Source organism: Numenius arquata, chromosome 2 (genome assembly GCF_964106895.1).
Source record: "Numenius arquata chromosome 2, bNumArq3.hap1.1, whole genome shotgun sequence".
In the NCBI taxonomy this organism is placed as follows: Eukaryota; Metazoa; Chordata; class Aves; order Charadriiformes; family Scolopacidae; genus Numenius; species Numenius arquata.
This window is the reverse complement of record NC_133577.1, coordinates 62,086,620-62,098,748: the sequence shown is the minus strand read 5'-3', so window position 1 is coordinate 62,098,748 and position 12,129 is coordinate 62,086,620. Positions and strand designations below refer to the sequence as shown.

The following is a 12,129-nucleotide window of genomic DNA, read 5'->3' as shown; positions in this document are numbered from 1 at the left end:
AACGTGACTGTAGTGGGATCTACAAAAAGAATAAGTTTAATGCATACAGACATGACAGCAGGAAAAGGAGCTGAGGTTGTGTTTGTCTTGATTGTTTATTTCAAAACTATAGTGAGAAAGAGCTTCAAAAACCACCTGAAAGCTCTCTGAGAGACAGCATTTGGGAGCCAGGGGCTATTACCTTTATACTTCAGTAGAATCTCTGTGCTTTTATGTCACTGTTTCTAAAATGAAAAAAAAAAAAAAAAAAAAAAAAGTTGAAGGCAGAGAGAAAGAATATCAATTCTGAGTGTCTTTCTCAGGCAAAATTCTACTGAAACTAGAAAGTTCGTATAAACAAGGACTTCCAGACATGACAGCAAGAAACTTTTAACTCTTGTCTGGCAATTTCAAAATCTTTTGGTGAGAAAGGATGGGGTCCTGTGCTGAAGCAATCTGTGGCAACACAAATAGCTCCCTTTCCACTCTCTTCAATGAGCTCAATATGCTCTAGGGGATGTCACTGTCAAGGGTGAGCATCAATCATCAGTTACTTCATTTACTTTGTTATGCCAGCAGGGTTCTTGCTTGCATTTTCAAATGTAGCTGAGACAGTAAAATATTACCTTCACTGTTAAAACTCCAAGAACAATTAGCAATATATATAGTGGTCTTTTAAGTATTTTATTTTTCTTTAAAAGGCCTTAACTTCAAAAAAATAACTACTAATAAAATACACTTAGAAAGGGAGAACATATATCTGCTTTACTGCTTTAAAATTGCATTCCTTCCCAAATTCTGCGCTCTTGTTCATCTGCACTTACCAGCGATGAGAGACAAGTGAAATACTGATCCTAAGAACATCAAATTACATCTATTCTGGGCACTTTAGTATGCTTAAATGCACTCTGCAGCTCTTTCAGATGGTTTTCAGGTGAGCACAACCTAGCGCATGGGCCAGAAGACAGCCACTCCGTGTTCCAGTATTTACCCCATCTGGACAAAAAGGGAAGGAAAACTATGTGGTATACCGCAGATTCCACCTGTCTGGAAGTCCACTTTCCCATTTGTCGTGGTTTTGGCTGAATTTACCAAAACCGGACCGGCAGATGGCCCTTCCCCCCCCCTTCCCCCCCCTAAAAGAGGAGAGAGGAGGAGAAAGAGATAAGGAGATTCAGAAGTTTAGAATGAACTAAACTACTTTAATGAAAAATTAATATTAAAATAAAAATAAAGAAGAAAATAATGAAATAGATACAATATATACAAAACCGTATCAAGCTCCCAGGATGACAGTCACATCACCGGCAGGCACTGGGGAAGTCCCAGACTGGACTCAGTGACGAATGGGAACTGGATTCCAGCTCTGGAGTCAGGAACACACGGATCGGGATCAAAGGCAGATGAACAGACAGAGTCCTCTCTGGACGTCGGCCATCGCAGGAAGGGGGCTGACCCTTTGATCCCTCAGCCTTTATACTGAGCATGGGGCAGATGGGATGGAATACCCTAGTTGGTCAGGTTTGGGTCACCTGTCCTGTCCGCTCCTCCCCACCGATGTGACCCCTCTACGTTTTTTCCGTTTCCGACCCTCTAAGGGGGCAAATAACAAAATTGGCTGACCTTGGTTGTTATAGCAATAAGTATAAGCAAGGGCCTCCCTGCATACCATTCCTTGGCATGGAGCACAAACATTGGTCTTATCACTCTGAGAACGAGCAGTTTTCTCCACAATATGCCGTTAATTTCAGAGAGTTAGAGGAGGCCTAGCTAGGATGTAAAGTTACAGAACAGAAAATTGGTTCGGTTTTACTTCAAACCGGGACACCATTAATATGAGCAAATCAAAATAAATTAGCTTCTCCGTGGTGATCTTGACAAATTTTTAAAGAATAAGGAATTTTTTTAAACAGTTCTCTATTGCTCACCGTATAGAGGTACATGAAGGCTTCTTCATCGTGTACAGGAAACACAGCTGGAGGCTCTCTTTAGTGTAAGCGCCTGATGCTCAGATTTACTTTTTCTAATCTGAATTCCAGATCTGCATGATGCTTCACTTTTCCAACAGTAAAAAAAAAAAAAAAGTCTGTAGCTTTGTACCATAGTAAAGAAGAAAAAAAAAAAAAAAAAAGCATTGACACATCCATCTTATATCCAGTTTATTTAATACCATAACAGTAAGTACAAATAAGTTTTCCAATCTGGTAATGCTAGAGTTGGTGAGATAACAGCTACCTGACAGATCAATAGTCTCTTAGTAGTTCTGGAATTCCATGTGTACTGGAAAGCTGAAGCGTGTACGTAAGTAGTTTTCAAGTTCAGCCTTATAGATACTGACAATACAGTTAAATACACTACTCCTGATATGGCAGAGCAGCATCTGCATAGAAATAAAGCAACACTGTGTCTATGAACACTGAGAACTATATTCCAATATTTGTAGTCTTAAAACAAGTTAAAAAACTAGTATTTTTTCCTTATAAGAAGGAAGTGATCTTTGGTCAACACTTATTAAAACGTGCTTTAGTTTTATCTTGCAACAGTAATGCTAAGATTATATAGCTTTTTTATGTTACAGAAGCGGACATTTGAAAATCGGTATTCTGCTGTGACTGACAAAGTAATCTTACTAGATTCAATGCAGGTAAAATTTCAGAGTAGAGGTAGGCTTCAACTCAGCAATTTACAAAGACTGAATCCCAGCTGTCCTCTGGAATGGGTAGGAGGCAGTAATTTATCTTCAGACCACTTCTCTTCCCTTTCATAATTTCTGTATGAGCGCAGCACTTTCCAACACGCTGGGCTAAGCCCTCTTTGAGTTAAGGCTACATAAGAGCTCTGAATGTCAATCGACAACATATTTAGACTCGTCTGATGTTTAATATCCACATTTGAAAAGCGTAGCTAACATATTCCTGAGCGCTCTCTCAAGTGGCATTTCAATACCATAGCGATGTCTAGTTTTAAAGACATTGGTCCTTATGAAAACCACTCCATGCAAGTGAGGAGCACAGGTCTGACCTTTAAATCCAGGCAGACATCCTAAAGAACTTCTGCTCTTTACCAGTCCATGTGCTTTTCCAAGCTTGCACTCCCCTCTAAAACTGAACATGCACATCCACCTTTACAGGTAAGGAAACTTTGTTACAGCCCATGAAAACCTCTTTGTGAAAGGGATCAGCCCAAGATGTTACACTGGCCTGAGCCATAAAATTATTTCACTAAACAATGACCTTGCCAAAACAGTCCAGTGCTCCCTGACTAACATTTCACTAACATTTCACTTCCCACCCGCTCTACTTTCTTTCATCATTCCAAAAACAAAAAAAAAAAAAAAAAAGATACTGAAACAGGAGACAACACTGCTTTGTTTATCTCTTTCCCTACTTCTGATGCCTCTGCAAGGCAGCTTTGCAGGTAAATACCTTTTGTAGATTTCATATTTAATTCATATGAATTTCAGCAGGTGTTAAGGACCTTTAGGTACACGAGGATCTGAGCCATCCTTCCTTGAGTTAAATACAAATACATTATCAGGTGAAGCAGCAGTATTTTGCTTTTCTTCAGTGAAAATGTTCTTGCACAAAAAAAATCAACTACTACTCAGAATTCTGAAGTAAGATTTTGATTAGCAAGGCTGAGTTTATTGGAAATAACTGTTTATACTTCAGTCACACCTAGAAGCTCTATTGAAGACCATGTTGATGTTGAATAAATACAGTCTAAGACTGTCCTCTGAAGAACTTATGAGATAAAGGGTGAGAGGAGCAGCTTAGAGTTTAAGTGACATAGCCCTAACACAGTAAATGTGTAGTAGAACTGGGACTAGAAGGTCAGATCTTCTAGGTTTAGACCCTGTCCACTTGCCCATACTATCTTCCACCTTTGGTTTCTACTGTCTTACTCCTCCAGACATTGACCTTTGGAGGAAATTGACTGAATCCCAAGAACTGCCTGTGCTCCATTATTTCAGCTTGATCCTACTTCCAGACTAACCATCTTTTACACAGATTTCCTTCTCTTTCCAAACACATTGTTGATTAATTTGGCCATTGACTTTGATCCACTTGGTCGTCTCTTTTCCTTCACTTTGAAATTTGTGGTGATATTCCTCAGGACTTTGGTGAACATTGCCACAACTTCCTGATAATGTTCTGCTGCAGACAGTTCACAGAATTGGCACTTGTTATCTATGGCCAGCTTCTGTCCTTCATCCCAGCCAACTTCCCTCATGTGGCATAAATCCTGTTTATTACCAACCAAAAATACTGATGACTCGACCATTCTGAAATCAAAAAGGTTCTGATTAGAGAAAAGGTATTTTACGATACTGTGCTGTATGCTGTGCTATATACAGTGGGTATGAAAAGTCTGTATGTTCAGGATAACAGGCATTGCAAAAAGAAAAAAAAAAAAAACCCAAAAGAACAAACCAACCCCCTAACTCTGTCAGGTAGATTTATAGTTTTCCGTTTGGATTTTCCAGACAAGCTATACTCTATAAGTAAATTTTCAGTGAATTCATGTATTTTTCATCCACTGCAGTTTTCATACTCTCTACTGCTGAGTATACTGTCAGCTCCTGGACTTCATGAAGAAGCAAACCAATCATTATCTCCATTTGTAGATAACAGAAGATAGTCAAAGAGATGCATTAGTGTCAGCAGCATAATTCAGAAGAAAACACAGGAACCCTAATTCCAAGCATTTCCTAAAATTACCCCTTCCAGAGAAACCTTAATAAGAAAGGTCAGCAGTAAAACAGAGAGAAAAGTGTTTTGGTTTTTTACTCCACTTCTGATATAAGGAAGGGTATTCACTGTCGTTTATTTTGAAAGCACCTCAGCTGACTGATGCAGGAATACAAACCACCACATGTACTCAGACTTGCAATTTTGGTGGTTCTTTTCAAAAGTAAATAGTTTGTTTCTTACCATGTGGTCACCCATGTGCACAAACAACATTGGGGTCACTGCTAAAGGCAATTTAGGAGACACTCATGGTATTAGATTAACTTATTGTGAGAAATTCTTTCCTCCACACACACCTTGGTGCATCTCCACAGGTAAAAGAGTGGAGGAGTAAAAACATAGACTGACTATGCCAGCTTTTAACCCATGTAAATCACAGCAGACATTTATGGCAATTATATAAATAGTAGTGCTGTAAGAAAATAACAAAAATCTTGATGTACCTGGCTTTGGATACAGTGAAATCAATCACAATTTTCAACACAGTTTACCTTCAGGTACCTTATTGTTGGTATTGTGTTATGCCACTAGGATGCTGCTGGATTTTAATTGCTACTAGGATGTCTACAGCTCACAGAAATGTCCTCAGCTTTTTTTATATGTTTGCTGAGGGGAAAAAAAAACAAACTAGTGCCACTTACTTTTTACAAGCTCCTATGTGAGACTCTCGGATCCTGTACAGCAATGCTTTTGCAAATGCAAATGATGCTCTGTCACTGATGTCGTAAACAATGATAAATCCATCAGCCCAGTGGAGCTCGTCTGTGAGGGAGAGCTTCCCCCGCTGTGGCTGAAAGAAGTTCAAATTCACATGCAAAAAGAATGTTACTGTTGTCACTTCAGAGCATTTTCTTTGTCACTCTAAGTGTGAGAATGTTGTATCTTTTATTGCAAAAGATATTAATAGGTCCAAGTGCTGGTACTGAATTCAGGTGAGTCCTGCTCCAAAAGCCTAATAAATAACCATCCCTACAGATGGCAGTTTGGATCACTGACAAATTAATTATGAAACATTTACACTTTGTTTAAGCAGTAAAATTGCATAACCTGTACAGCTATTGCTTATGCTGAATATTCTGCAGAGTTACATGAGTATGAAACATACAGGACCCACCAATATTTGTATTTCTGGTTATTGCTCTGTTTTGCATGTTCCTAGTATTCTGACTACAGTAAGCTTAATTATTTTCTTCTGTTTCTTAATTTGTTTTGTTTCTTTTTTGCATTTTTCAAACGTGAAACAGTATTTACCCATAGGGTAAATTTCTAGAGAGCTAGAAAAAAAAATAATCTTCCAATCTGCAGTTGACTTCAATAAAACTAGTGACAGAAGTCACTCAAGTTATAATGGGGTTACACCAATCCTTGAGTCCTTTCACCCTGAGAAACTGTCACGATTTCTAGAAAGCAACAGCTGCAAACTGTCCCATTATGCTAAATTAAAAACCTATTTTAAATTAGCTTGTTCCTGCAGATGATTTGGCAGCAGCTAGCAAGACCATGTCACCCAAGACAGGTAAAATACTGGAAGCTGACAAGGAAAAAATAACTTAAAAAAAATTACTTTTGCTCTGTGGAAAATCCATGTTAAATAGTAATGTTAGGACTGTTTCAGTTGTTCCCTCACTAGTTTAGTATTTTACTACTTGCAATGTATAATCTCCACTAACATGCCGCCCTGGTGGACTTGATTAGCTGAGCATCAGGGCAGCATTGCAGCATCATAAACAGCTGGACTGGGAACTGTAATTTACCATGAGGAATGGTAACTGAATGCTGGCAGTGAAAGGGGATGCATGAGAAGGAAAGGATGAAACAAGTTTCTAGAACTGTCTGAAGACTTCAGTATCTTTAATACAGCAGGTTTTTAATGTTGTGGTGACTGCGTAGCAGGTTTAGGTACAAGGATGATGATGTCTTGCATGTGTCACAGCTGTTTTGCAGGTGGATGAAGGGACAGTGAGCTTTGCGTAACAGGGATTCAGCTACTAGAGGGAAGCCTCAGAGATCAGGAAGATTTCAGGAAGCAGAAACAAAAATGGCAACTCTGCCTTCCCCAATCTGGTCTCCTCTTGGGACCTCCTTTTCTTCCCCAGCTCCCATGGGATACAGGGCCTCCATACCCCCATCCATCTCTTTCCAGAATCACCAGTATTATTAAACAAAAAGCAATACCACCACTACTCACTACCTACTCTTCTGCAGGTGCTAAGAACTAGTCAGAAAGAATAAAGCTGACAGCTAAAGTCAGACTGTGTTCCTAAGTAAGAAATGGTACAAGATAACTCAAAGAGTGCTGGCAAGAGAAGTTACCCTTAACACAGCTGATCTCTGGTCTTCTTAAAAGCAAAAGGATGCCCAAACTGTAGCAACTAAAATCTCTACCCATAATGTAGTCTAATCTGCTTTACTCTGGCCAGGTGCCACTCCCAATGTTTCAAGTATCTGTATAAAGAGAGTTGATCATGCGCCACAGGATTTAATATGGCAGCAAGTGGAAGCTATAGGTGGGCTTAGGAAAGAGGTCTGAGATAGGCAGAAGCAAGTCCACAGAACAGTAGCTCCTAACAGACTGTATGGCAAGGGAGGACTCCACAGTGCTACCTGGCACAGTAGCTATTTCAGGATCCCCATTGCTCTGGGACAAGCAATGCTGTTGCTTGTCTCTAGGAAGGCAGATTTGTTTGGTGGTTCATTTTATGTGCTCAATGGGTTAAGTTTTTAAGTCATTGACTCTAAAACTATTTACTATTTAAGTCTGAGCCAGACTTCCAGTGCTTTGGCTTTAGCATTCATTACCCTAGTTGGTAAGAGACAAGATCACTGCCCAGAAGGGATCCTTGCGAGCTAATGCGATCAGACAGACCTACCTAGGTCTGCATGTCTTATACAGTACCAAAGTTTCTCTATTACTGAAATAGCAGGAAAGAAATTAATAAAAAAGCCCTTTGTAATAAAGTGGTTTATTGTGACCAAAGTTCAGCTGTCAACATGTATAGGCCTGCATTATGGCTTTCCTTGGATCTGTTCTGTGAATGCAGGTCTTACTTCCAGGCCTATCTACTTTGACATTTAATAAACTGCCTGTTTTATAAACCAAATTTCATCTATTTAGGGCATCTGAGGAAACTGCATATAAACCTATAACTTATCTTTGTATTTACGTATATAAAGCGGAAATGCGAAAAGTTATTTTGTTTGTAAAATTCCAAAAATGCAAATGCATTTACAGAAAATTTAAGCAATGAAGGGCCTGTTCCGTGAAATGGGAAAGTACTCAGCAGTTCTGAGCCAGAGCAACTATAAAATTTCAGTCTTTTCAAAAAAAAGCAGCAAGCACAAATTCCAAGAACCAGACAGAAAGGTTGTTCACCCCCAACCCTTTCTACCATTACACAGGTAGAATGATAAACAGCCTTTCTTTGCCCCCTAAAATTCTTACCTGTGAACAAGGGTCATAAATTTCCAAGTGTATCTGCCTCCCATCCAGGCATAAGTGTTTAGTGTAGATGCATTCTAAAAGATACATGGCATTCAAAGAAAACTGGCATTAGAGTGACTGGGGGTGGTGGTAACAAGAAAAGGTGGCAAAGATGAGATTCACTAATACTGAGGGACATTTAGTTCCTTGGGTATTGTTGGGTTTGGTTTTTGTGTTTGGTTGTTTTTTTGACACGCACTGGAAACAAATTTATCTCATTTTGCAACATATAAGCTCCCCGACCCTTTAGGCTGACCAACGCCACTTCACTGTGGTGTTCCCATGGAAGTGTTGGTGCGATGAATGCTTTTAGACCCTAGTTTTCATCTTCCTAATGGAGGCAAAGGGGATGCACAATGTTCAGAACCAGGTAAATGCTGAGGACCACTCAGCTTGCTGCTAAGGTTCAGGATTATGAAAGGAGTAAACCAGCCGATGTTTAAATTCTGATTCTGTAAGCCATTATTTCTGTAGTGTTTATTTATCATGAAATCTGGTGATTTAAGAGTTCTCAGCAATGCTAAGTAGCATCAGATCAATAGTATTTACAGAATCACATCTAAACTACATTCTAAAATACTTCTGTAATGTCAGTTCTCTGATGTAGGAGTCTGCACCAGCACTATCAGCCTGGGCAACTCTAGTGCAGACAGACCATCACTATTATTTTAAGCAGTGAGTTGCTCTAAGCAAGTGTAACCAACTTGTGTTCACAGCACTAGTCACCAATAAGCTGTCTACAGTACAGTTCCTCAGAGTGACTGAACTACAGGGACAAAAACTGGTGTTGGCACTACTGAAAATACACTTCAGACTGTGTGTAATGAGGGCACAGATTAAGGGCTGTGGTCTCTGGAACCAAGCATCTTCAGTTCAGCACCATGTTCATCTTTAGCATTCTTCATGTGTGTCTTAAGGGTTCATCTGATGATGAACTATCAGTCCCAAGCACCCCAGGGTATCAAATCTATGGCCCCTTGGTGGTTTCCATAATTAAACAAGTTTTTAATTAATACTTTGATGCCATTAAAAGTGTTCTAGAATGATCTTGTATTTTATCACCCCCATTCTCACTTTTCTCCTCCTTCCTCCTCTCTAGAAATAGAGCTAAACTTATCTTCACACAAAAATTTATTTAAAAACAAAAGTGTTTTGGGGGTTTGACACGCCTTTTCCAATACTTCCATTATTGCAGGGTCAGAACAAGGAAACCTGTTTTTAGTTGCAGATGGCTTAGAACATATGCAGAGTGCACTACGTTACTTACACGTGACAGCTTAGATTTAGATAAGCCATCTGGGACACAAACTATCTTTTCGGTCAGTGTTTGTATAGTAATAACATTGGTAACTACTTCCAGAATAAGTTTATTTGGATATATGCAGTGCAATTCAGCCTAGTGCTAAAATTTTCATTTTTATTTGTGGATCATGGAATACTATCCTGATTTGTTAAAAAATGTTTTGGAGAAAGTCCTTCACTTCGGGGAAAGGAAGGTAGACAGCAATCTCCTTTCCTTATTAAGTTTTGGGACTCCTTGCACCCCATCAGCTGCTGTGGCACACTTTTGGAGGTGCTGGTGTATCAGTTAAATAGTGCTTCCACCCAGGATGTGAAAGTTCAAGTCCTGCTTTGTCGTTTTCCAAGATCTTAGAAGCGTCTTAAGGATCAGCACATTTGTTCTGGCACGAGCAAGAAATTCTATCCTCAACACGGCCAGGCTTTCCACAAAGCGATCAAATCAGTGCATTCCTGCCAAAGCAGGGAGCTTTGCATCATGCTTCGATTAACCAGTAGCGCCTGATAAACAATCCGTTTCACCTCTCCTCTAGAGCAGAGAGGAAGATATTCAGTAGAACAGGTGTTGAGGTTGTTGGGTGGTTTGATTTTGTTTTTGTTTTTTTTTTTTTTTTTTTTTAAGTCTATTTCTTTACTCTCTTCTTTATCTCCCCTCTGATTGAGCTTGCTATCATCTACCCGTGCCTCGCACACGCAGCCCGGTTATCTTTCCTTCCTAAGTCCCTTCACAGCAGCTTTGCGAGGAGCGCTTCCCCAGCCCCCGGGCCCGGCTGCACCCCTGGAGTCCGAAGCGATCTCTCCACACATACCCGGCTTGCTTTCCCACCCCACCCCGCCTTCAAAGCTTACATTGCATCAGGGACTCTGGCCGATAAGCAAAGCGAAAACTTCAATCTTTCCGAAAAGTTCTGTGTGCCCGCCTTTCTGCCCGATTTCTCCTTCGAATAAGCGTTTGAAGAGTCGCATCTGGCGTTCCTCAGGGAACCAGCCCCGAGGGGCGGCCCCACACGGCGCCCACCCCACACACACCTCCCCCCCCCCAAGCCTTGCGACGGGCCCGCTCCCGCCGCCCCCCTTCACCCCTCCCCGGATCCCGGCCTGGGCCCGCCGCCGACCCCCCTCCCCGGATCCCGGCGGCGGCCCGTGGCGCTCACCGGCGTTGGACGCGTACTCTCCGATGAACCGCCGGGTCAGGAACCGCACCGCCAGCGCTGCGGGAGGGAAGCAGATGCCAGGTTTAGCGGGGTCCCGCCTCCCCACCCCCAACTGCCCTCCGCTAAATCTGAGGTAAAGTCAGGCCGGGGGTTACTGGGGCCAGGCCTCCCCGCCTTACCCGACTTGCCGGCTCCGCTCCCGCCCAGCACTGCCACCTTCACCTCGGTCATGCCGCCTCCGGGCCCTGCCCTACCGCTTCTATTTCTTTATAGCCGCCGGGGCCGGGCGCGGCCCCTCCGGCGACACCGCCCAGCAGCCCGCCTTCCTCCCGGCGGCTTTCCCCGCCCCGCCGGCGAGGCCGGTAGGTACAGAGCTCCCTGCAGGGGGGACGGTAGTTTTCATCTTCTCTGACAGGCTCACTCCTCCTCCTCTTCCCTCATCTCCGCTTTCCTCCTCCTCCTCCCTTCTCCTCCGCTCCGTCCCTCCGCCTCGTCTCCCACCGCGGAAACTTTCCTCGGACGGCCTGCCCGCCTCCCGGCCCGGCCCGGCCCGGCGCCTCCGCTCCCCAGTTCCCCAGTGAGGCCGGCGGGCTGGGCCTTCGCCCCCTTCCTTCTCCCCTCGCCCCCTTCCTTCTCCCCTCGCCCCCTTCCTTCTCCCCTCGCCCCCATCCCCGGGCCTTGCAGTACGCGAAGGGGTTAGAAATCAGGGGGGAAAAGGGAAAAGGAGGGGGTGGGGGTGAGGGGAGAAAGAGAGAAAGACAAGACATTCTCCAGCTGGAGGTGTACGTTTGTTTATTTTTGCTGGAAGTTTGTTTGCAGGCTGTCATGCAGGAATGTGAAAGTGAAGAATCTAAAGTGATTCTTTTTTTTGTTTGTTTGTTTTCATTTTAAATGCTTCTGAGGTAACTTGCTAAAAATAAGTGATTTGCACTTCTCTGGTGTTCTCCGCCCCAGGTTTCAAAACTCTCATCACTCACTAAGCCTCTGGTCTTGCAAAAAATCTTAGGTGCGTGTGCCTTTTTATGTCTGTGAGTGTTTTTGTTGAGTTTGAATTTGAAGTTACGTGGTGGACAGTGCTTAGCTGAGTCCTACAACGCTCCTCTGAAGCAGGAAAACACAGCAGATGTGGAAGGTGAGGCACAAAGGGCTAAACCCACAGAAAAGACACCCTGCATCTGCTGTATGTCTGATTTCATTATGAGGCTCCACAAGTGCTATATGGCTACTCAGCTCTGAAAGCGCATAAAATACTTGGGTGTATAGGTTTAGTTAGTCCACTGATGAACAGGAGACTGCTCTAGCACCCAGGTTATACTCGTGTGCTTATTCTATTCGTGTTTATTTTATTCAGTTTATATAACTTGAATGTATTTATTTATTCCGATATTTTTACTCTCTTCTGATGAAACTGTTGTGTATTATGTAAGTGCTTCAATAAAGCACTGCTTCAGTATGCTTGCTAGTG

The 12,129-nt window shown here is 42.3% G+C and overlaps 1 protein-coding gene across 1 annotated transcript; it reads right to left on the bottom strand.

Annotated features, from left to right (window-relative positions):
• Positions 1–2,122: 2,122 nt before the first annotated feature.
• On the bottom strand, positions 2,123–11,151 carry RERGL (RERG like). Its single transcript, XM_074168820.1, has 5 exons — positions 10,844–11,151; positions 10,665–10,721; positions 8,173–8,246; positions 5,372–5,520; positions 2,123–4,264 (listed from the first exon to the last, which is right to left on the bottom strand). The coding sequence occupies exons 1-5, from the start codon at positions 10,893–10,895 to the stop codon at positions 3,982–3,984; spliced, it is 615 nt and encodes a 204-aa protein (XP_074024921.1). The 5' UTR covers positions 10,896–11,151; the 3' UTR covers positions 2,123–3,981.
• Positions 11,152–12,129: the final 978 nt, after the last annotated feature.

Coding starts and splice junctions, on each gene's coding strand:
- RERGL (XM_074168820.1), bottom strand. CDS start 10,895: ATGACCGAGGTGAAGGTGGCAGTGCTGGGCGGGAGCGGAGCCGGCAAG. Junction 5,521..8,172: donor TTTATGACCCTTGTTCACAG/GTAAGAATTTTA, acceptor AACTTCTTTCAG/CCACAGCGGGGGAAGCTCTC. Junction 4,265..5,371: donor CACATAGGAGCTTGTAAAAA/GTAAGTGGCACT, acceptor TTTTGATTTCAG/AATGGTCGAGTCATCAGTAT.